Below are 24,564 nucleotides of genomic sequence, written 5' to 3'. Positions count from 1 at the left end.
CCCTGTGTCACCGTACGGCTGCAGACTGAACCCCAGTGTCACACGTTCCACGGAGGGGAGTAAATCTGTATGGTGTCACGGCTCTGAGATTTGGGGCTGGTTTGGGACTGCGTCTTGCCCCCCTGATGAATACAGGTCTCTGCTGCTCTGTGCTAGCCTCCCTCCAGCGTCACCTTCCGCTTCTCCCTCACTTGACTGTGACACAGGGGAGAAACTGGCCATCCTAGGTGGGGGGGCGTTGCCGGGGGTGTTGCCATCTGTGATGGGATGTCTTTCCCTCCTGCCATATCTGCCTGGGACAGCCCAGCCATTCTTCCAGGAAGACTTCTGGCATCTTTGTGATGAGAGCTGTTACACCCTTCTGTTTCCATGGCGTTCTTCTGGCAAACATCTTACAGCCTTTTGGCCTTGTCTTTGCCCATATATTCCTTTCTCACTGGAGACTGAACCCCCTGGGGGCAGAGGCCACATCTTACTCAGATCCACCTTGCTGATGTTGCACATAATGGTATGGTGCACTTAACAGATTACAGTGTAGTGTGGACATAGCTTCTGTATATTCTGGGAAACCAAAAATTTCCTGTGATTGGCTTCATTGTGATAATCGCTTTCCTGCAGTAGTCTAGAACCAAGCCCCCAGTGTCTCCGAGGTATGTCTGCTGTCCAGTGAGCTCTTCTTTGTTCTCACCGAAACTGACCTCTCAGCTGCATTTGGCACAACCCACCACTTCCTGACTCACTCTTCTCTTGGCTTCCAGGACATCACACCTGTCTGGTGTCCCTCCCACCTCTCTGGCATCTTCTTCATACTCTTTTGCTGGCTCCCCTTATCTCACCTCTCCCCACTGGAGACTCTTCAGGCCTCATCTTGGATATTTTTCTCTGCCTACCCTCACCCACTCAGTGACCTCATCCAACCTCATGGCCTTGAACACCACCAACAGGTTGAGGACTTCCACCTTTTCATCTCCAGCCTGAACCTCTCACCTGAGCTCAGTCTTGTGTGGCCAGTTCCCTATTCAATGCTGCCATTTGGCTGTCTGGTGGGCACCCCAACCTCTGTGTGCTCCCACATTAACAGCTGCTCTTCCCCACCTAACCCTACTTCACCCCCAGTTAATGGCAACCCCAGGCTTCCAGTCCTCATGCCAAAACCCCCTCTTTTCTCGTAGCACATCCAGCCTATCAGCAAATCTTTTTGGCACAGTCCTTCCATATGCACCTATAAACTGACCACTTTTCACCACTGTCCTGCCTATTGCCTGCGTGCTAGCCATGTATGTCCCCTCTGGACTGTTGCAACAGCCTCCTTAACTTGGCTGCTTGCTTCTACCCTTGCCCTGTAAGTCTTTCCTCAGAATAGCAGCCAGAGTGATTCTTTTAAAATATTAAGTCAGATCACGTCATTCCTTAACTTGAAACCATCCCCCAAAGACTTTCTGTTTCACCCAATGTAAAAGACAAGTCCTTATGCTGCTTCTAGGGTCCCCCGGGATGTCTGAGCTCACCTCCTCCTTCCTGAGCCACCTTAGCCGCCATGCCTATTCTTTTTCTTTTTTAAAGATTTTATTTATGTATTCATGAGACACACAGAGGCAGAGACATAGGCAGAGGGAGAGGCAGGCTCCCTGTGGGGACCCCAATGCGGGCTCCATCCCAGGACCCTGGGATCACGACCTGAGCCAAAGGCAGATGCTCAACCACTGAGCCACCCAGGCGTTCCCACCATGCCTGTTCTTACCTGAGGGCCCAGGATGTGTCTTCCCGAGGTGACCTCATGGCTAGTGCACCTGCCTCCCACTACATCTGACGCAGCAGACCCCTCTGAGGGGCCCTCCCTGAACTCCTGTATGCCCCTCACTTGCCCCTCATCTTCCTCTAGCTGTTATTCTCAAAATACTTCTCATGTTCTAATCTGTGTTCCTGTTGTGGCTTATCTGTGTCTCTTCCCTGGAGTGAGAGTTTCAGAGAATGAGGATTTTTGACTATTTTGAAACTTGCTGAATCTACACGGCTTGGAACAGTGTCTGCCAGGGACTATTTGTTGTGTGAATGTGCTCTGCTTCCAGGGCTAAGCACTTTTCATCTGCAGACCCTCCTTGGGGGCTGGCAGTGGTGGGGGTATCATGCAAAGCTAGGCTGTACATTCTACAGTGGCACCCCTGAGGCCACATGGTGGTGGGAAATGAGCCTGCCTGTCTGGACCATGGCAGACTGCCCTCTGCCCGAATCTGTAATTATCCCCTTTGATGGAAAATATTTTGGAAAAAAAAAAAGGCTCTATACAGGAGACAAGAGTACAAGTTTTCATGCCAAATAGCATCACCAAAAAAACTGTTTTGCACGAATGTGTCCTGTTCCACATGCCAGATCTCAAAAGCACTTTGCAAAACGTATTAATTAATTTTTATAACATCTCTGCCAGACAGAGGAGGAATCAGTCCCCTGAGCAAAGAGAGAAAACTCAGTTTTTGTGATTAAATCAGGCACAAAGATAGAGCAGGGGAGCCTCAGGGTTCCAGGAGTGGTGTTGGGTGCTCAGATCTGTCCTCAACTTAAAGCTTAGACTCAGTTGCATGTGACTTTGTCAGAGATGTGCTGGTTGTGGGGAGGGGCTGTGGCCAGAGTGCCTGGTTTTGAATCCCCAGCCTACTGGCTCCCCATTCGGTGATTTAATCCTTCTGTGCCTCAGCTTTCCCAGATCTAAAAGGGGGATGAATGGTATTCTTTTCATTAGGAACACTGTAACTAGATACTGATGAATGGGTCAACACTCAATAAACGTTATTAGGAATAGCAGTGTCACAGCAGAGCCACTGACCATAGCCTCTTGCTGCCTGCCCGGTTTGTGTGACTCCTGTGTGCCTGACTGGCTGCAGCTCCTTTGTCCACTCAGATCCACAGAAGCTCTGGGACTGGACACATGGAGCCTCAGAAAGTATTTGCCAAATTACTCCCGATTGCACTGGGACTAGGGCTCCTGGAGCCCCACAGCAGTCCTTCACAGACTCTAGAAGCAAGAGTGCTTCTCATGGGCTGGTCTTTGTGGGCTAGGAGGCTGGGGAGTGGGGGTGGGGTGGGGGGGCCCAGCAGTGTCCCCCTTTTCTGGATACACTCCCCCTCTCTAACCACCAAGACCAACATTTGCCTCTTTTGAGGTGCCACCAGGTCCTGCTGGAATATGTACTGGGGTCAAGTGTCAAGAGTGACATGAGTGGCCATATAGCTTAGCTGGAGCTCTAAAGTCCAATTCTCAGGTCCAGATCCTGGCCTGTAGGTCTGCAGCTTAGAGATGCAGGCAAGTTACTCAGGTGCTTGGTGCCTTTGAGCCTTTTTTGCAGAAAGGGACTAATGATCGTTCGTCCCTCATAGACGGTTGTAAGGATTAATGAACTCACTTAGAGCAGTACTACGGCACATGGTGAGCACTTAGTAAGCATTGGCTATTAATGCCATTATTACCCAAGATTAATTATATGGCTTTGGAAGCAAGCTCTACCACACATCATGGGCCCTGTAAGGCTCTGCTTCTGAGCCCTGGTGCCTCTGCAGCACGTGATGGGTATCCTGCCTACACGTCATGGGAGGGCCTCCCTGTTGTGAGGCCTGAGCTGTTTCCTCAGTAAGCAGCTTAGAGACAAGGTAACAGGGCCAGGGCTGCCATGGTCACTGCTGTCCTCCCAGGGCCTGGCCCAGAAGATGCCTGGAGTGGGCACCGGGCAGGAATGAATATGTGAGAGCAAACATTTATCTGTTGCTTCAATCTGGGGTATTTCCTTAAACTTATACTTCCTGAGAGCTTCCTATCCTGTTGCTTTTGTGACTTCAAACACCATGGTTGCCACATCTGAAAGCTTCCTCCAGTAAACTAAGACCTGGTGCTGACACATCTGATAGCTGCTGGGGTGTCTTGGCTCGCTTTGGAAGGTTGCTGGCCTCTACAGAGACTGCAGGGGCAGCTGCCTCCTGGCCACCCACCCTGGGCATGCCCATGCCTCTGAGCATCCCTGTCTGAGTGTTAGGGGCAGGGCCTGGCATCCAGGAGGCCATCCCTATATATTTGGTGGGCCTGACGCCTGGCTGAGGCCCTGTGGCTATGCTATTGTAAGGACCACACTGTCCTCCTGTGATGAAGGCCACCTCCCGCCCCCTGGGTGACCTGGTAGACGGTCCGTTTACAGACATTACAGTGCCTCTGTTCTTCAAAGGGCTGGGTTTGGTGCAGCCGGTTTAATCCAACACAGGCCTTTCCAAGTTGAGCCACCCAGCCTCTGGGCTTGTGAATATTTCATGTGCCCAGCTGCCTAGCCACGGCTGCCCACAGAGGGGCTGGGGCCCGCCTTCTGGAGGCCAGGGATCATGGGCTGGATCTGGGTCTATGCCCTCACCCCAAAGCCAAGATCAATGCCCTCTCCTTACTTCAAAGGGAAATGGGCACATGAGTGCGGAGGCTTAGGCAGGGCTCACATTGTTAGAAGATCGCCCCCCGCCACCCGATCCCATATCCATTTAATCCTGGGTCCCTTCACCTCTCCGAAACCACCACTGCCCACGGCAATTCATCAGCAGCACATCCAGCTGCTGTGAGTTCTGCTTCCCCTTCTCAAGGGCTGCTTTTGAACTTCAACCAGGAGGTGCCTGGCAGATGGGGAGGCAGGGAGGCTGGGAGGCCACTGGGAGTCTGGGCATGAGTAATTCAAAGTGGAGAGTCAGCCTGTGAATGATGGAGAGCTGACTCTGCGGGCCTGGGAGTCCTGCTCAGCCCACACCTTCATTGTGAACTCAGAACACGCAGGAAGCACACTGACATGGCCTTCCAACGAGGTGTCGCTGATCACCACCTCTCCATCCAGCAGAAGCTGCTGCCACCCTGAAGGCCACAGCTCCAGCACCTGGACAGTCTCCCCTTGTGGTTCCCTCCTGGGCCCTCCTGGCTGGGAACATGGTGTATGCACATCCTTGACTGGCAGCCAGGGGAGGAAGGGGCTCTGCGATGGTGGGGCTGGGAGGTTAAGGCCCCAGGAAATGTGAACAGAACTCTGAACCGTGTAGGGCAGTCTCAGAACGTCTATAAGGCAGACCTGTGCAGTTAGGTTAGGGCATACTGGGTGCCTCCAAGGCTCCTTTCAGGTGGGAACCCTGCGGCTCTCTTTCCCAGCCACTACTTCCCTTACAGCCAACCTCCTTGCTGTAGAACATTCCTATTTCTTTCATCGGAGCTCCATCAGGAAGTGCTGGCACCAATGCCCACCGTCCCGTGGGACACTGATTCTGTACATACCCCACACCCGCAAGTCCTCCGGGTCCCTGGACAGCCACAGGCACCGTCACAACACGGCAGGAGGCTTGATCCAGCCCACATCTCGCATGCACCACATTCCCTCCAGGCGGGGTCGTGGCCCAGGAGACATGACGACCACTGTCTCCAGAGTCTAAGTGACACTGGTCCACTGGGTCAGCAACTCCAGGTGTTAGGGGTCAGCTTGGGAACTTGGTCTTGTTTGACCTCTGATTCATTTGGGTCCAGCTCTCAACTCACTGCCATTTGTCATGTCTGAGCTGGCTGCAGGTGGCCTCCACAGGCTGTTCCATCCCCCACCGTGCCCTGTGCCCTGTGTGCTGAGTGACAGCGACCCCCCCCCCCCAGTGGCCCGATATGGCTGGTGCGTGGAGGGTGCCTCCTGCCAGGGCTCCCTGGCTGTCAGCCGTTAGTGGTGGCACGTCAGCGAGGTTCCCCGATTGAGGGGTGCTCTGAGCACTCATGAAGGCGCCCCGTGACTCCTGCTTCCTAGCTGTCCTCTCCCTGACTTTGAGCCTGCTGTCAGGCGCCGGCACACTTCTCGGCGCTGCTGCACGGAGGTGCACTTCGGAAGTTGGGACCAATGCAGGGGCTAGATGGGGCTGAATAGAGGAGTCTCTGCAAGTGCATTTATTTGTGACAGCTGGCAAGGGATGGGTGTTTGATGGGGTTTGTGTTGAAGAGGAAAACATCTCTCCATGGGGGACTTGATCACTCGGGAAGCAGGTGGATGCCCGTTCTATGTGATGGGGGGCTCCTTGGGGTTTCCGTCTCTCGGTAGAGCTGGAGCTTGCTGGTCCAGAGGCACTGTCTTTATGGTTGTCTGAAAGGGATGTAGGGGACTGTCTGAGACACCTGCAGCACATGAACTCGGACGTGGGGAACCAGACAGAGAATGCAGGTGCTGGGCTGGGCCCTTGGCAGCCGCACAAGGGGAAGGCCATCAGACAGGGTTCAGCCTCACTGATTCCACACCAGGCCCTACCCTCGGTCACAGAGCACAGCGGTCTCTCTGGAACTGGGTCTCTCTAGGGGAAGAAATGGAGGGTCCTGGTTAGAGCAGGACATGTAGCCAGGGCCCTAGAGTCAACAGGACTCAGTTTCCCTGGGCCTCAGTTTCCTTATCTGCAGGACTTGGGGGGTGAGGAAGGAGACCTGGCAGGTGCTTGGTACAGCATCTGGCATGTGGCTAGCACTCAGGTCAGGAGTGGCTCTACCTGCAGGGCTTGAGAGCTTTGGGAAGACAGGGGAGCCCAGAGTGGCTACTCGAAAGAGCCACCCACCAGCCTATACATCCCCCTCTGCCACCTGTGTAGAGGACAGAGTCCTCTGGGCCCAATTTCCACTCCCACCTGGATGTGATTTGCAATTCCGACAAGTGTACAAACAGTTGCTATGCCTGAAGCACCTGTCTGAAGATGGCCCATGCCATCTGGAAGGGAATGGTTCTCCGAGGGCTCAGCTTACGGGCGGCCTGGGGCGGCTCCCACACCAGGCTCCTTCCCACATTCCCTGGGCAGATCACGAACACGCATGCAGCGGGACAAGGAATGGGATGGTGCTGGGGGTGCTGGCATCCAGGCCGAGGCCCGACATGGGAAACCACTGCCAAGGAGCCCCATGTTTTAGAGAGTGACGGTAGGGGCGACCCCTGCTGGAGGTCCTCAGCTCAGCCTCCCCCTCAGCCCCCGGGTTTGTTGGAAAGTCTTTCACAGAGAGAACAAAACTGATTTTCCTTCACGTGCCTCTGCTGAGTCCAGCCCTTGTTCAACAAACTAGTTTGGCCTGTTTGCTTGTCCCAGTATCAACCTGGCGCCCTCGGGTCTGAGGACAGCAGGAGCTGTCCCAGGCAGAGGCCAACGTCTGAGGCCCCCAGCGATCTACCAAATCCTGGGAGAGCTGACATGGAACTCAGGGCTTTGAGCAGATGGTTGTCAGGAGGCTTGCCTCCTACCCAGAATCGGAACCTATGCTCCTCCGTCAGTGGGCAGCACCTCCCGCCTTCCCAAATCACTGCAGAGAGTGCTTAAATCTCAGTCCTCCTGTTGGTCTTGGGCCTCCTTAACAGAGTCCAGCCTGGGAGCACTGGGGGGGGGGGGGGAGGCTTGTCAGATGCCAGTGTCATAAGGGGGCCTAAGGGTGGCTTTGTACTCTCGGGGGGAAAGCTAGCTCTTGGGCAGAAACAAGTTCCACCAGGAGAGCGTGAGTGGAATGGAGCACGGGGTGGGGCTGTCCAGGCTGAGGTGACTGCAGATTATGTGGCGCCTTTCTGCCAACCTAGCGATCCAGCAAACCCAATGCCTCTGTGGAGCTAACCGAGGGCGGGTAATAAGATGACCTCCACCACTGAAGGGAATCCACGGCTTGCTGTTCTTCATTCTCAACTGTTACAACCACTCTACCTTTTCTCTTTATTACCAGTAAAAAACATCCATCACGGCCCTTAATAAGCACCTACTATTCACCAGGCTGAACATCTACCTTAAGGAAAGCTCCAAGCTTCTCCCTCTCTGCACCCCCCAACTGGAACAAAATGCCCCAGGCAACAACAACCTTGCCCCTAAGAGGCAGCCTCCTTTGTGTCTCCTTCCCTCTTTTCTGCCTCCTGGGTTTGTGGCTGCCCCGACCCTTCTGCTGCAATCTTCACGAAGCCACTCTTGGTGCTCTGACCTCTGCCCATATTTCAACTGTCTACCATCTTCCCTGCCCTCAGCCTGGGGGGAGAGCCTGACGGGGGCTGGGCCCTAGGCCAGGGCAAGGCGCCCTCAGCCTTTGGGGCTGGAGGGTTGCCGAGGCACAGTCACGATAAGGCAAGGACCAGTGAGCCACCTCGGAACACTGAGGGCCCCCCAGTGTTGGGAGGTAACACCTGCCACCCAGGCCACCCCCACACTGAGACTCCAGTGGGACTGGCGGGGCCTGTCAAGTTCAGCCTTGCCCTCCGGGCTCTTGCCTGGAGCTGGGGGAAGAGGCCTCGGCCTCAAGGGGTCCTTTTGAGATCTGGGCTCTGGGCTGCTCTGCCATTCACATCCCAAGGTTTCTCAGCACTCAGTGCCAGGGAGCAAGCTTGGAAATCCGTAATGTGACCTTCAGTGCTTAATTGCACGTTGAAGTCCTTTGAAGTCCTCACAAAAGCTTTGCAGAAACATTGAGATTTACGAGGACAATATGGTGCTATCCTGGTAAGAAGCTGACATTTAAATTGTTCTCATTTTATATCTTTGTAATGAAATTCTTTGTTTCCTCTGCAGCCATGTCTGAGTATTTGCTAACATTCAGAGAGCTCTCCATACCATGCAACATCTCAAGTTTCTCTGGAGCGCTTAATGTCAGGCTGGGCTGTGTGACGGGAGATCAGAGCCTGACCTGCAGACCTGCTGGGAATTCTTACCCGGGGAAAACCCAGGAACAAGGTAAACAGCTATCCTGCCCCTGCCTCTCCTCCAAGCAGAGGGTTTAAAAAAAAAAAATCACCAAAGCATCATATTTTAATGAGTTTTCTTTGCAATTTGTATATAATAGATTTTCAATAACAACCTGTAATTAGTTCATTTTCTACTATTCAATTGCTCTGCACTGAGGCCATTGACAGCTTCCAGCTGGGATCTTTAAAAATGGAAAGTGCTTGAAGACTCAGCTCTAGACAATGCTGGAAACTGCAGGCTGATAATGCAGCTGTAAGGAGCAAACCAGTGAGGATGGAGATGGGCAAGAGGCAGGAACTGGCGCCAGTACAACAGCAGTGCTGGCTCAGAACCGACCCTTCTAGAGTGTGATGAGGGGCGGGATGGCCCCCACCCCAGAGCCCTGGTGTATGCACGGGGGTCCCTGTTTGGCAGCCCAGCTCCCCAGTGATGTTCACCGAACATCACCCCCACTCCAGGGGCCGCCAGTGGCTTTTCCGGCACAGCTGGGGCAGAGAGGTGTGAGCACGCCCTCAACTGCGTTTGTGCCCTCAGCAGAGGAGAGCAGCCTGGAAGGACAGAGCTCGGGCACTGGGGAGCTTCCACACACAGCAGCCTTGCTTGCTTTCCTGTCCATCATCAGTGGAGACTGGAAGCCTCCAGTGGTGAGAGCAGCTTCTGAGGCTAAGTGCAGCCCTCCAGCTGGACACCCAGGGCCCGGCCTGGGGACTTGCCTGGGCCTGTACGTCTGCAGACCCCTGGAAGGCTGGCTGTGGGCTGGGAGAGGCCGGCGCGGATCCAAGCGAGGTGGGCTTGCTCCTGCCCCAGCCTCTCCCTCCCAGTGCCGCCCCGGCAGCCATCGGCCCCGACAGCCTCCTCTGGCACCCCCGGCCCAGTGCCCCTTCAGGGCTGCACGCATTACCCACCTGTCCGGCCACCTCTCTCTTCGTCCTCTGCCTGGTTATCTCCAACGTGGCATTCGGGCCTCAGCTCCCATGTCCCTTCCTAACCTCTCACTGGAAAGCAGGTCCTCCCAGCAAGCCCTGCACCCAGTTATTCTCTGCCCCAGCTCCCACTTTGTTTCCGTGGTTGTCTGTCTGCCATCGTGGTTGTCTGTCTGTAAGCTCCTGGTGGGCAGGGCCTGCCGGCTGGGCTCACAACTCTGGCCCCTGCCAGAGAGCTGCTCTGGGCCTCTTTCCTGATCTTCTCCCTTCCTACCACTCTCAGCCTCTGGTTCTGAACCTGTCCTCATGTGTGGTCTTGCTTCTCTGGCCTGGTGCCTCTGAACTGTACTGGTCAGCTGGCCTGCTCTGCTCTGGCACTAACCTGATCGGGGAGCGGGGCTCTCTGTGCTCAGTGGTTTTGGTCAAGAGGCCTGCCCTCCTACCCTGCCAGGGCCCAGCTTTGGAGGGGGTCCTCGAGGGGCCAGGCTCTCCAGTTTTCCAGAGGGCATCCTGTGTCCTCCCCTGTGGGTGTCGCCTTTGCCATTGTGATGTGGCCTCAGGTGGGCGGGAGGGGGCCTTGGGGGCCCAGCAGGGGTTGTGCTGGGTGGTGTGTTTCAGGTTCTGGAAGCTCCACTCAGAGGAAGTACAACCCCATATTCAATGCTAAGGAATTTTCCTAAGGTGCACAGATTTGCACAGAGATGGCAAAGCCAGCCTCCTGGTGGGATGGCAGGAGCCCGAGGGCCTGCGCCTGGTCCTTTCACAGCCAGGGGTGGGGCGGGGCTGGGGCTGGGCTGTGGGCCACTGCGGAGCTGAGCTGCGGCACAGAGCAGGAGCCCTTATCTCCACACACAGTTGTCAGAGGTAGAGGCAATTAAGCAGCGGGCAGGTGGCCTAACAGCCTAACGGAACACTTATCCTGAGGAGGGCTGAATGGCCAATTAGTGGCCCTGGGAGCAGGATGTGAGCTTTATGCGGCAAGGAGCTTTTATCTTCATTAAGGAAGCATTAGGCCAACGTGGGCATCGGGGCTTACCTCGAACCCCACTCACCCAGGTGATCAGGGTTGTCTGGGCTGCTAAGGAAGCCACCAGGGTACCCTTGCTGGTCTGCTCCAACTTGGCTGGTGCTCCCCCACCAGGGGTCCTGCCTGTGGGACTCCAACAAGGCGCTTCCTCTGCTCCCCCTGGAGATGGGCAAAGACCCTCTGGGACCTCTGGGGGACAGTCACACTGTGTTTGGACCTCTCTGCTTGCCACATGTATTTCTCCTCATACTTCATCCCCTCACTGAACGCACATGTGCCAAGGGTCTCCTGGGTGCCAGACCCCACTCTAGGCATGAGCACACGGTAAGCAAACAGCCTTTGGGATCGTGGAGCGTCTGCACTAATTAGGGGCAGGATAACAATGACAGGGCACAGGGTGCTGGGCTGAGATCTGGGGGCTGTGGGAACACATGCAAAAATCTTCATGCCTGTCACTGACCTCCCCTGTTCATGATCACTTAGCACTTACCATATGCAAGGTATCACTCTAATTGTCTTACATTATTATCTCATTTAATCCTGAGTATGCCTCTATTGTGGTTTTTATGCCACTTTACAGATGACGAATTTGAAGTTCAGCTTTAGTGCTGGTAAAGAACTATCCAAGGTCACATAGCTAGTAAGTGGCAGAATGAGGATCTGGACCAGGTTTGATATTTAACCATCAGGTCACAGCCTTGTTATCGTGTAGAGGTGAACCTGAGGATGTGACCATGCAAAAGAAGATGTGTGGGGCTCTGTGGAAGGAAGAGAAATCAAGGATGACTTCCTAGGGGGGGAGACCACTGAGCTGGGACTTGAAATTTAGGGAAACCCATTGTAGGGACAGCGAGATTCTCCTTACTAGAGAATGCTGATGAGTTGTCAAGTGTGTTTAAATGCATGAGAAGTCTCTGGAATTAGGCATTTGGGTTTGAGCATGGTTCTGCTACCTGCTGGCTGTGTGACTGTGGGTTAGCTACTTAAATGTTCTGAATTCTTATCTCTTCATCTGTAAAATTGGGTCATAATACTTAGTGCTGATGCATGATTAATGTTAGGTGTTGTTTTACAGGACTCGATATCAAGAGTCCACTATCAACTTAAGTCCTAGTAATAAGCAGAATGATTCAGATGGTACCCTGACTTCAGCTTCAGGTGCACATAGTGAGCTCATATGGAATCCTCTTTGGAAGCCCTCTCTCTACGCCTGAGGTGAAGAGAAAGCACCATCCCCTCTGTCCTTGGAGTGGCGGGGAGACTCCTAGTACTGCTTGTGTCCTAATTTTCAATTCCTCCTTTGGGTGCTCCAATTTAACTGTTTTATACCCCGAGTAAGTGAGGGACCAAAGACAGTGAATCAGATTTTTGGACACGTGATTTGCAAGTCTTCTGTGAGGAAACCAGTTTCTCCCTTGGGGGTTAAGGGTGTCATGATAGCTGGGGCGTCTGGGTGGCTCATTTGGTAAAGTATCTGCCTTCAGCTCAGATCATGGTCCCAGGGTCTTGGGATCGAGCCCCTTGTTGGGCTCCCTGCTCAGCAGGAGTCTGCTTCTTTCTCTCCCGTTGCCCCCTCCCCCCGCTCATGCTCTCTTATGCTCTCTCTCTCTCTCTCCCAAATAAACAAAATCTTAAAAAAAAAAAAAAAGGTGTCATGACAGCAATGGTCTGGGCCTCCACCAGCACTGGGACCGGAGCACAGGGATCAGTTGCTCTCCAAACTCAAGAATGGAAGACATAAAGTTTTTGATAGACTCCATGCTCTATACATTTTGCTACTCAAAAGAACTCAGGAACCAAACAGAAGAGGATAAAGCAGCATCCTCGCCATCTGAACTGAGTCTAAACTCATCTCATACAGAGAAGGAGCCGGATAGGCTGGATGCTGTCTAGGTTTAGCGCTGTCTCAGCTCGGGGGTGAGGGGTGTGGGGCGAAGGCGGAGGAGGGGTGCTTGGGGGCCGCCTGAGATAGTGGGTCCAGCATGGTGTCTGGCCTGTGGCAGGCATTCCTCATTCCAGAGGATAAAGACATGGAAGGTTAGGTGCGCCTTCCTTCCATTTTGCAGCAGTGATGGCAGAAACACAGCTATAAATTCGCCAGGTGACCGTTCCATCTGTTTCACAGAGTTGCCCTGGATACAGACATATTGCCGTAATCAGATGAAATCACCGTTTCCTGCCTGTGTGCCTGGAGCCGAGGGAGGGTGTCCTGCTCCCACACAGGCGGCTCCCCACGGCTCTCTGGCCGCAGGTTCTCCTCCTGGACATGACGCATCTGTGGTCTCAGAACATGAACGCGTGAAGCCCTTCATCCCACACTGCTCGCTGCACAAACCCTTCCCGTCCAACACATCGCTCTCACAGGATTAATTAAAAGGACAAGTATCTTTCTAAAAAGCAGAAGAAACTTCTAATGAATTTAAAGTGAGAGAAAAATCCTCTTTCAGGAAACATGTTTTCCCCATGATCCCAACCCAAACATTCAGAAAAGTGCAAAAACATGCATTATTGAAAAGCTTTTTAAACGAGCAACTTTTAGATTAATTTATTGTGATGAATGGACAGGGCCGGTGTGCATCTTGCTGGCCAAGGACCCTGGAGCCTGGGCCTCTGCCTCCCAGCAAGGAGCAGTGGTTCTGCTGCCCCTGTGTGTGCAGGTGGAGGGGAGGGTGGAGGACATGTACTCAGAGGGCCCTGTGTCCTTATTTCTGAGATCCGGAATGCCAAAAGCCACTTGGAGAGAATGTTTAGGTGATAGATGGAAGCCCCCCTCCTATGTCACTCCTGTCGCTATACAGAGATGCAGGTGATGGGGAGACTTAGCTCCATGTGACAGTTGAACAGAAGTGACTCCCATGGCTGAGGGACCTGTCCTCTGCACCCCTGCCTGGAGAGGGGTCATCTGTTCTGCAGAGACAGGAGGAGGATGCAGCCCCACCACAAACCAACTCAGCTAAGTACAACAGCCACCAACCCGGGGTTTCCGGCAATGCCCTCAGCCAGCTGCAGACAATGGCAAACACTGGTCCAGCCTGAGCTAAGCCAGCTGCATGAGAAGACATGATTTAGGAGACCCTCTTCCCCTAATACCAAAAACTTAATACAACCCACTTCTCAGGGAAAAGTCCTCCAAACCCATCCTTCCATAGAGTGGCCAAGTCTTGCCAGGAGTCACCCCAAAGACCCTGTCCTGCTTGGTACGCAAGGACACCAGCAAAACAAACAAACAAAAAAAAACAAAACAAACAAACAAACAAAAAAAACAATTTCAGAGTCTCAGCCTTTGCCAGCCCATCAGCTCTGGTGTTTTAAAATTAAATCCAAAATGTTCTGCCGAAATGTTTGAGATATTACTTTCTGAGTTTTAGTGAGGTTTCCTTAATGTCCATTGATTTCTGGGTAATAAGTTGTACCTATATGTCTCATTTCAATTACCTATTTAACATTCACTGAACCATAAATCCATTCCCAGAGCTATGGAAATTCAGCATAGAGTTCCTATGACTTTGAAAAACCATTGACGCCACATGCTCTGAGTGGCCACATGTCAGGCCTTTATGGCTGGGTTAACTCATTTTGTGGCTTCCTTAATGGCTGTGAGTTTACATTTTATTGCATATCTATTTTTTTGGGTTGGGTTGTGATGAATGGTTTGGCTGCCTGGTTCAAAACAAGTCCAAGGCGATGGCAGAATTCAATTTGCTTTAAAAAATGATGATTATAAAGCTTTTCAAATAATAATCCAGGAAGGAAGGAAACAGATACCACCTCACTCTGCATGGCCAGAGGCGAAGCAATGACTTCCCTCCTCTCCCACGGGTAGCTCACGTTTATAATGATCTTCATTAGGGAGGCCAGAGAGTCCTCTTTCGTCATGGGCAACTAGGACACTCCATTTCCTCGAGGATAAAGCCAGCAGTTTGCTGTTTGGCCTGGATTGATTCCCAGGAACAGAACTCATGGAGCAGAGGCTTCTGCGGTGCTGGGTACCAGGATTGAGCTAAGCAGTACCATGTTCTGCTTAGTGATGTCATCATGAGACATCTAAATAGTGATGCCTGGTGCAGCCTGCAAGTCCTCGAAGTCCAGCCTTGGCCCCTAGCTCCTAAAATGTGCTGACCTTTCCTTTCCTAGCATCTTTTGCAAAGAGGCCTGAAGCCAGAAAGCATCGCTGGGAATATCTTAGAGGTGTCCTCAGGACACTGGTTGCTGCTTTCCTACGTGGAGAGCTGCTCTCCCTGTCATCTGCCCTGACATCTCCTCTTTTCTTGTTCACGTTCTATGGGATTAGAGTCCTCAGGGGGTCTCCATTTGGGAAAGTGGAGAGAATACTGCAAGAGGCAGTGGTGAGGACAGAAGGGAGGGTCTTGTCCAGGGATGTGCAGGTCAATGCCTAATGACTGGCTCTCCAGAGGAAAAAGCATCCCCGCCCCTTGCAGCATTGGTGTGGTATACATTTCTGCAGTGGAAATATTTCTACCATGGCTGGTTTAAAGCTATCAGTTGTTTAACTACAAAATTCTTGAAAATCTAATAATTGGTTCTCGTGAGCTAGGTCTAGAGAACTGCTGATACTGCCACACATTCTAAAACTTTGAGATTTATTTCAAGGCATAAATTACTCTATCCACAATGCAAATACCTCCCACAGCAGGTGAAGCCTACCAGTCATTTACACCTTATTATGAAATACTATACGTCGATACAAGTGTCAGGAGCAGGCAGGGAGGAGGAGGATGGGGAGCCTAGCTAGTCACAGGATATCAAGCAGAGCCCTGTAATTGGGGTTAGACTTTGAGCCTTGGCAACAGGGACGCTGTGAACCAGAAAGGCACCTGCCACCACCATCCCATGTCAAGCTCATGGACACTTCCCACAGGGAAGAGTCACATTCCTTTCTCTCCTCCTGTCATATGAGGACCTCTGCCTCCTACCACAAGAGCCCTTCCTGCCAATGAGTCAGGAGGCCTCCTTCCCAGGCCTGGTGAATGTTTGCAATAATAGCACCAAAGGGATGTCAATGCGGAGCAGGAATACTTTTCCGAAAAGCAGAACTCCTGGTAGAGGTTGGGGTTGGGGGAGAGGATGCCGCGATCTGTGGTTCAGAATCCTCACCGCACCCTGAGGCTTTCACATTTACTCCCTACTACAGGGCCTGCTGTGGGGAGCAGTGAGCTTGCGGATCCCGTCCAACGATGCCCCACGCAGGAACACCAATCACCTGCTTTAAGCCGAGGCCGAGTGTTATTTGACATAACAGGGCTTCCTCTCTTTGGGCCCAAGAGTGTCCCCGCTCTTGTCTCACGTTTGGGCCTGGCAGTGCCATCCCCTCTGCTCACTCCTGAACTATGTGAGCTCTCTGCTGAAGCTCCCTACTCCTGCCTGGCCAAGCCTCCAGAACCCTCCTGCAGGATTTGCCCCCGGTGTGGCCAGGCTGCAGTCCGGAGAAAACCCTAAGAGCCACTCCTTCCAGGCGCAGTCATAGACTCCCCCAGACACAGTTCACCATCCTGGGCTCCTCTAACCATACCAAGGAGAGCCTTTCTCCAAAAGGAACAGAGCAAGCGCTCCCTCTTCCCACCCATGCTCCTTTTGCCCTTTTCTTAAAGGTCAGGCTTGCTGCAAAACAAATGCAAACTGCTTTCATGTATAAAAGAAACAACTCAGGGGTGACTGCAGAGCCCTGCAGCCCAGAGGCTGATTGCACATGGACCCTGCCCTGGGGCTGACTTACGGAAGGCTGTGTAGAGCTCGTGGAGGGCCAGGGAGCCGTCATTGTTGTAGTCATCAAATCGGAGGAGGTCGCTGGGCGAGCACCCCAGGAAGTCCTCCTCTAGGTCCTGCTCCTTCAGCACGTGCTATGGGTGAGGAAAGGGATGAGGTCAGAGCAGGGAGTGAGCACAGGGCTGTGGGTCTGGCTGGGAGATGGCTCAGGTCAAAAGTGGCTGCAGTTGCCGACTGAGAGGGGGGTGAGGGCTCCTGTGATAGCTCCATGTGCCATGGGGAGCACCCCACACTCTGCTTTTCTCTTGCCTCTCTTTCATTCTAGAGATAAGGCTCATAGAGGGCAAGGAGTTTCCCAAGGTCACCCAGTGGTGGGGGCAGAGTCGGGGCGAGTGTTCAGGCGTTTTCCTCTCCATCTGGGTAGACGGACCCCCAGACAGTCTCAGTTAGGCCTGATACTTGGAGATCCTGGTCTACCCTTTTCTGCCACAGATGGGAAAACAGAGAAGAGAGGGGCTTGATCAGATCAACTCAGCAAAGAAAGAGGGGCTCAGTTCCCAGAGCATGGGAATCAAGGGCTCACGGCTTCCAGCTGTGGAGGGCAGCAAGGTCACTGGTGCATCAGTGATGCCTGGCTGCCTTCCCTTGCGCCTCCCCAAAACCATCCCTCCCAGATCTCAGGACAGCACCTCGGAGCCACAGCACCCTTCCCCCCAGAAAGGGGGCGGCTGCCATCCTATGACTTGGCCTGAGTCCCTGGCCTCTGGCTGCCCTTGGGATTCCGGCATGGTGCTGTGCATGTGTCCTTAGGAACTTTTCTCTGCATGTGGCCTCCCCAGCACCATGGGCCACAGGCCAAAAGGTGATCCAGTGTGGAAATTCCAGGCACCCTCTCTCAGCTGGAGCCAGAGGCCGGGGTGTCTGGAACTCAAGCCGTGCAAGGAAAGCGCTCAGGATGAAATCTCAGAAGAAAGGAAATTATTTTATTTTGGGGGGGGGGCAGGGGAGGCCGGAGACATTTTCTCTTTATTTAACAGTCTCAGCTTGGCCTGCTATATTAAAGGCAATTTAATGTGATAACGTTAAAAAAAAATGACCCTTCACCCAGCAAGTAAGTGTTCAATAAAAGGGAGATGAACCATAGCGCCGGAAATCAATCTTCCAAAGATGGAAATTTCCCCTTGTCTATTTCTGCATTGGAAATTGATTGACTTTTCAGAGGACCGACAAGTTTTTCCCTGATGCCTTTGATTCAGTGTCAAGGAAAGACCCACTTTAGCTGGGCTCCGCTTGGCAGTTTTATGAAATGGACTTTAAATACATTAAATTTCAAAGAGGAAACCATAGCTCAATTACCACGCTTGTTAACGGCTTCAGGTGCCCCGGGGCACTTCCCCGCCAGGTTAGAGCGACATGCCCAGGAAGGTTCTGTTTACTTGTCAGCCACCTGGGAGCCACGCAGGGTTGGGGGTGGCGGGAGCCCACAGGTGCTTCTATCTGAGACAAGCCAAAGCTGCCTGTTCCTGCATCGCCTCTAGCATGGGGAACTGCTAGATGGTTCTTCTTTCAGGTAACTGTAACCGATGGGACCTGGGCTTTTTCCCTGAGTGGCTGGGGTCCTCTGTGGGTGGCTGGGTCTGCTCCTTGGGGTCGTAGCCACAGCTAGGAGCCGAGAACCCCTGCAGCTGGTGGCACGATAGCTGAGAGGGCTGGGGTGGTGTGAGCCTGGGAGGCTGTGGGCAGCAGGCCTCCTGGAAGGCAGGCTCGGGATGGACTGGCATGTGTTGCCCAGTGTGGATGAGCAGGGCAGGATCTGCAAGTGCCTTAGGATCTGCGGTTCCCAGCTCACACTGCTAAGCGGGCTCCGGGCTGGCTGTAGTAGAGGGCCTTGTGTGGCAAAGCCTCCAGGTGACTGCTCTGTACTCAGGTTTTGTGGGTACTTTCTGGCCTCACAGACCTTGAGAGGACAGGGTGGAGGCTTCTGGTGGGAGCCATGCTGCCCCAGGGAGACTCCTATGCTGTGAGGAGAACAGGTGCATACACATCAGCCCACCTGTGTCTGGCCTGAGCACTGTCATGTGCTTGGCAGTGAACACAATGCAGGAGAGATGCCTCATTTCTCAGAGCTTGGGTTTCCTCATCTAAAAGTATCTGTGAAGTGGAGATAATGGTAGTACTTCCTACGGCAGAGGATGGCTGTAAGGTTTCAAGGGGAAATAATAACAGAGATAATGACAGTGGCATTGACTCTGAGGCTATGCCACGTGCCGGGCACCATGTGGAACACCCCACATGCCTTGGCTCCTTAAGCCGGCCCACTGACCCTGTGAGGGTCACAGACAAGAAGTGAGTGGGAGACACAGTGAGGGGAGGTTGGCTCCCAGCATCCACTAGCTAGTAAATACCGGAGTGGGGGCTTGAGCTCAGGAAGCTTGGCCAGAAAGCCCTTGTGGCCTACCTGGCCTGTCTGCCATCAGCGTCCTACAGGGGCTGGTGCCCCAGGATTCCTCCTTCTTCACTTTCTGCTGTAGAAGATAACTGCTCCAGCACCCTACCCCCCACCCCCCAGGGCTGGAGTCAGGGACACGTGTGCCGTGCTTGGGGAGGAAGGCAAACCACAGGGTCCGATCCAAGTCTGCTCAAATGGAAGCACACAGCTTGGGAGTAGACACAGGGTTCCTGCAAGCAGGCAGGCTGGGCGTTGGTTTGTTGATATCTAGACCCCAAAGAATGGCAAGATCTCTGGGGAGAAGACTTGGGGTTGCCCAGGTGATGGCCCCCGAGGTGCTCAGGTGAAGCCAGACCTACTGGCTTTCAACGTTCCTGCTAAGGAAAGTAGACGACTCAAGGAAGAGAAGATTAAATTCCTAACGAGAACATCAGAGACTTGCCCCTCTGAAGTGCGTCTCTTGCCAGCTAGCTGAGAGTGCTTCAAAGCTTGTTTGTAAATACTGGCTGAGGGTGGCTGGTGGGAAAACGACGTTGACGTCCGTTTGTTTCTTAGATATTCCCAGAGGCTGTGAACACAAGCTCTGTGACTCCCCGGGGAAGGGCTGCTCTTGCAGGAGAGAGGCCCCCTTAGTCTCCCATTAACGAGACAGTGACAAATGATTCTGCTCACAGGGATCTCCCCGGTTCTCTCCATCTATAACGCCCAATGGAAAACCGGGCTCCTTCACGATTCAGTTTTCAGCGAATGCTGCACCCACCTGAGCCAGTTCAGAGCTGCTGAGTTGGCCGTCCCCATCTGCATCCAAGTCTGTAAACAGAGATTCCACCAGGAGGCGCTTCTGGGAGGCAGGGTCTTGTCTGCTGTCCCCATCTGGGAGTGGCCGCTGACGGGTCTGGAGGGCCAGAAGGACATTCTTCAGGCGGGCATAGTCAGCCACGGTGCATGGGTCATCTGGAAGAGACCATGAAGTTACTGCAGCAAGGCTCCTCCGTTGCTGTGGAGAGAATGTTACCCGACCCTCTCACAGAGAGTTCTTGAGCATTTACTGTGGGTCATGGGGGGAGCACGTGGGGTAGATGGGGCTGGTCTGTCCGTCTGCCTGCCAATCCATCCTCTCGATGTTTACTAAGCACTGAATACAGCTTCACAGGATACACATGCTGGAAGGAGCCACTTTGCTTATCCCACAAATATTTATTGAGCACCTACTACATGCCAGACATAAGAGCAGTTGCAGTGGGGAAGCTGGCCCAGGGGAATTCACAGTGGCAGCCCACAGCAGCTTTAGGAAAGCCGGCCCCAATTCCATTCTGTAATAGCTCGTCTTTGCCTTAATCCCACCTTAAAGGCTGCTTTTGAATACTTGGCCTCATAGATTAGGGAATTTGAGTTAACAGGACTAATAAGCCCTGCTTGAGTTAATTAAGTACATTCCCAGAGCTGGATTACTTCAAAACAAACATGTGTACACAAGTCTATGACCAAGAAACAAAAAGAAGCTTTAAGAAATTAAAACCGAAGCACACAGCCTGTGACTCCTTGGTCTTTTATCTCAGGCGTGCTTGCCCAACAGCATCAGAACCACTCAGCGTTTTGGCAAATGAGGCCCGTGATGCACAGTGACATGATGTAGTTTATCTTGCTGGTGACGGGCCAACTGGGGTGAACGCCACACAGGGCTCGGCTCAGAGCTGAGGCTGCGGGGCTATTGGCAGAGCAGGGTAGTCCCTCCAGGCCTGCTTTCCTACCTCCTAAGGGACGGAGGGAGCGTTTTGGCACTGGGCTTTGCTATGTCCGGGGCATGGGCATGGGCTGGTCCATCCCATTGGAGGCCACTGTGCAGCTGGTGGCTCTGCTGGGAAGGGACTGTCGGGTCCAGGGCTCTTCCCTTTAAGTCCAAGTCCGGTGTAGGGCACTAGGTAATAGCTCAGGGTTGGGGAGTCAAGATAAAGCAGTGCTGGAGAGCACTGGCTCTGGAGTCCACTGAGTTTCAGTCCTGGCTTTGCTGATACCCGAATGGGTACCTTGGACGTGGTGCCTCGGTGATTTCATCTGTGAGGTGGGGACGACAGTGTCCTCCCCCTGGGGCTCTAGGGAGAGTTAAATGAAACACCCACATAAAGGGCTCAGTGCTGCCTTGGCACTGAGTCAGGGCCTGTAAAATGATAGCTACTCTCCCCCTCCTCGATACTGAAGCCACATTTGCTGAGGAGCAACACACAAGGAAGGTATTTGGTGTGGAAAGGCTGATGGGGCATCTGTCTGTCTGTCTCCCTCCCTTCCTTGACAAGCCTGGATAGCCCAACCACTTTTTCGTGTGCTTGTTTGTGTTTCTAGATTTTCTTCTAATTTGGGGTCAATTGATTCTCGTCACAAACAGATGCCTGTTACCATTTTCTGCTGCATGTTTATTTAGAAAAAAATCAATTGTTGTGTTCAATATAATCAAATTTATTTGCTCCCTGGGAGTCTCCATGCTCTGACAAGAATGGCTCTCCCATCCCCCTAATGTGGCTGGTATCCCTCTTTGGTCTGGTAGCTATGCCCATTCCTGGGAGCTCTTAGGGTCCCCAGTTGACGATTTGGATCCTCAAGCCCATAGAGGCTCGCAGTGTGAACAGCAGTGGCCCTGTCCCACTACAAACTCACTCCTGCCCTGGGGGAGGTGTGATGGCCTGTGGGCCTTTTCTTCTTCCTGGTCTGGATAAAAGTCTGTTTGGGGCAAGGGAATTAGTTTTGTCCCAACCATACCCCCTGCCCCCAGCCCCCAGCAGGCTGAAACGTAGGCCTGGCAAATGGACCAGAAGTCAGGACATGGTACACGAGCAGTGTGGATGTTGGAGGGAGGTTCCTGTGTAGAGCATGTGCAGGGACCAGGCACAGCCGGGCCCCTGGAGGGCTGCACGAGGCTAAGGAGGATGGGCCAATGCACCTCATTCCTCCTGGTCCCTCCCACCTTCCTCACCGACAGCAGTGGGGCTCAGATCTGCTGGGAGCTTCCTACTGCCCTGGGCAGGGCCCCCACACCGGCAGGCCAGCGAGGCCCAGGGGGTGGGTCCCACCATCTGGGTCCCATCAGGTGCAGCCACCACTCCAGGCTCTGCTCCTGCTACATCCTGAGAGTTCCCTGTGAGTTCAGGCTTCTCCACCCCGGCACTGCCCAACGCATGCCTCCTGCTCAGGAAGGTATGCATGTGTCTATGAATCAACCTGGAGACAAGGTGTCAGGAAGGGTCCGTTCCCTGGACCCCCAGTCTTGCCCCCCGCTAGCGTCCTCCCTGGCCATGCAGCTCCCACCCTCTGCCACCATTCACTTCCAGGGTCTGTGCCAGATGCTCGTGGCATGCTGGGACCCAATGGAGCTTCCAGTCCTGGGCATCAGAGGTGCCCATGGAGGGGGAGCTTGGGAGGCTGGGGTGAAGGTAGCCTCCCTTGGGGAGCACTGGCCAGTGTGGGCCCTGAGGGACGAAGGACAGGCAGGGTAGATGACACCAGGCATCAGGGAGGATACAGGCAGAAGCAGGCAGCATGGCGTCTGGAGAAAGCTGATGTGGAGGCCGAGTGAGTTGAGGAGGAAGGGAATCCTAAATTCTTCTTTGTCCTAGAAGCAGTTGCACTTTACATGAATCTCAGCCTCAAATAATGAAACCATTGGCTCAATGTTCCTGAGCCCCTCTTGTGTCTCTGTGGCTTTGGGGAGTCACGAACACCAGGTGCCATATCTGCACCCACAGAGCTGGCCATTTTAGATGAGTCCCAACCCTCTTGCTGAGACACCCTTTGATGCTTCATTTCCAGCAAGGATGGTCCTCGGGCAATCCCCACCCTGGGCAGGCCTTGGTTTCCAGGATGCTGAGCCGCCTAGCAAGGCCCATAAAAGTCCCACTTGTATTTTTTTCCTTCCCGCCCCCTGGTGTCATCATGGGAGCAGACGACTGTGGCTCACTGAGAGGAGCCGTGGGCGTTTGTGGATCTGCTAGACCTGGCCTTCAGCTAAAAGCTCTTCATGTTGCTGCCAGTTTTAAACAGTTGTCTTATTAGGAAAGAAATATGTGTCCATCAAAGAATGCTTGGAAAGTACAGATGAATATAAAGAAAGAAAAGACATCATTCAAATCCCTCTCCCAGTGGTGGGAAGGAATTTAAGCAGGACACTCCGTGCAGGAGATTCTAAGCCCAGGAGCCAAATGAGCTGAGCCCCTGGCTGGCCCTGGTTCACCTCACAGGGTTTTCCCTTACTCAGCTTGGATAAGAGAGGGTCAGTATCCCAGGGTTGGGTTCTTATCTTTAGCTAGGTCATCCCTGACCCTCACCCAGCAAGCCCACACAGGGGACACGAAGAGGTGGGGGTGTGGAGGGACAGGCTGGCCACTAGATCATGCTCCTGCTTGTGGTTGTGGCTTCCCCTCCACCATCTGGAGTGCCCTTCACCCAAATCACCAAGCTTCATTATCCCGGCCCCTGCTGAGACATCACTGCATCTAGGATCCCTGCCCCTATCTGGGGGCGGGCCTGGGGCCCAGGGGGCATGGGGCATCACTTGTCTCTGAAGCAGAGCAGGGCCCAGTCTTTAACTTTGGCCTCTGGACCCTTGGCCTTTGGAGGGAAGGTCTCTGAAAGGGGTATAGCAGAAGCCTGGAGACCACAGTCCTCCTCCTTGGGTCCCTGTGGGTGCTGACCATGATAACAGTGAGAATGGCAATGGCCAGCCCTTCCTGGGAGCCCCGCACCAGGGCCGATTCCTGCTGCCTGTGCAAGTCAGTTTGAAGTAGAGTTGCATTTCCCCACTAACTGATTCATGGCTGCTGGGACTTCCAGAGAGAACTCTGCAGAGTCGGATGCTTGCAGGTGATGCTGAGGTCTGTGCCCAAGCCAGCTCAGCAGGGGCTGTTGAGCTGGGATGTGGAGGGGGTCTGTTGTATGCATGAGTGGGATGGATGCAATCCACCCCGCAGACATTTCTCTCCACGTGCTAGGAAAGTCATTTAAAGGTTTCCTCTGAGTCTAGGTGGTTTCCATGTAAAGAGAGAGATTTGTGTCATAAGGGTGCCCTGGCTGGGCCAAAGCCTATGGTCAGGCTTGGAGAGTTCCAGGGAGGTCCCCTGCAGGCCCATAAGCTCACTGAGCTCTGACCACAGCCGATGCACACCTGTCCTGGGGCCTTCTCACAGGCTTTCTCCTCACCTCTTCTGTCTGCTTTCTTCAGGGCCCCAGCCCAGCCTTCTCTGCCAGGGAGCCTTGCTCCTCCTGCTTGCACACATAGACCTGCCTCCTTGCATCTGGTTTCCTACTCTGCCCAGTGTGGATTGTTTTTTGTGAGGCCTGTGCTCTTAGGTTGGGCTCTGGGCTTATACAGAGCAGCTCATGATGCAAGGATCTAGGCTGAGTAGTATGTTTGGATGTGAACTCAAGAAATGTGCAGAAGGGAAGTGAGACTGGAGAGGGGGGCAGCCAATGAACCATCATGGGTTGCCACTCTGGGCGGCTGGAGCTCGGTCCCATGGAACCTTCTAGGGACTATGTCCAGCAGGCCTCAGAGCTGCTCCACTCAGATGAGAGGGTGCAAAGCACTCTTCCACCAACTTCTGTCCCTTGTTGGCTGAGGGTTGCTCCTGGGGTACTAATGACCACTTCATCCAGCACTTCTGGTCTCCCCACATGAAGCCCTGGAATACTGAGGACTACAAGGGCCCTGAGGATGGAGATGCAGGTAC

At 53.5% G+C, this 24,564-nt stretch overlaps 1 protein-coding gene across 2 annotated transcripts in view; it reads right to left on the bottom strand.

The window, feature by feature from the left end:
- FSTL4 (follistatin like 4) overlaps nucleotides 1–24,564 on the bottom strand; it is a 399,727-nt gene that overhangs the window by 103,692 nt on the left and 271,471 nt on the right. For both annotated transcript variants that reach the window (XM_055302728.1, XM_055302729.1), the window contains exons 5-6: nucleotides 19,608–19,801; nucleotides 16,409–16,532 (exon numbers count right to left, since the gene is read on the bottom strand). In XM_055302728.1, the coding sequence (XP_055158703.1) occupies nucleotides 16,409–16,532; nucleotides 19,608–19,801 (318 nt within the window). The remainder of the gene's footprint in view (nucleotides 1–16,408; nucleotides 16,533–19,607; nucleotides 19,802–24,564) is intronic.

The sequence above is a fragment of the Nyctereutes procyonoides genome, unplaced genomic scaffold (assembly GCF_905146905.1).
Source record: "Nyctereutes procyonoides isolate TBG_1078 unplaced genomic scaffold, NYPRO_anot_genome, whole genome shotgun sequence".
NCBI classification, from domain to species: domain Eukaryota; kingdom Metazoa; phylum Chordata; class Mammalia; order Carnivora; family Canidae; genus Nyctereutes; species Nyctereutes procyonoides.
Note: the sequence above shows the minus strand (reverse complement) of the source record. Positions and strands in the feature narration are given on the sequence as shown.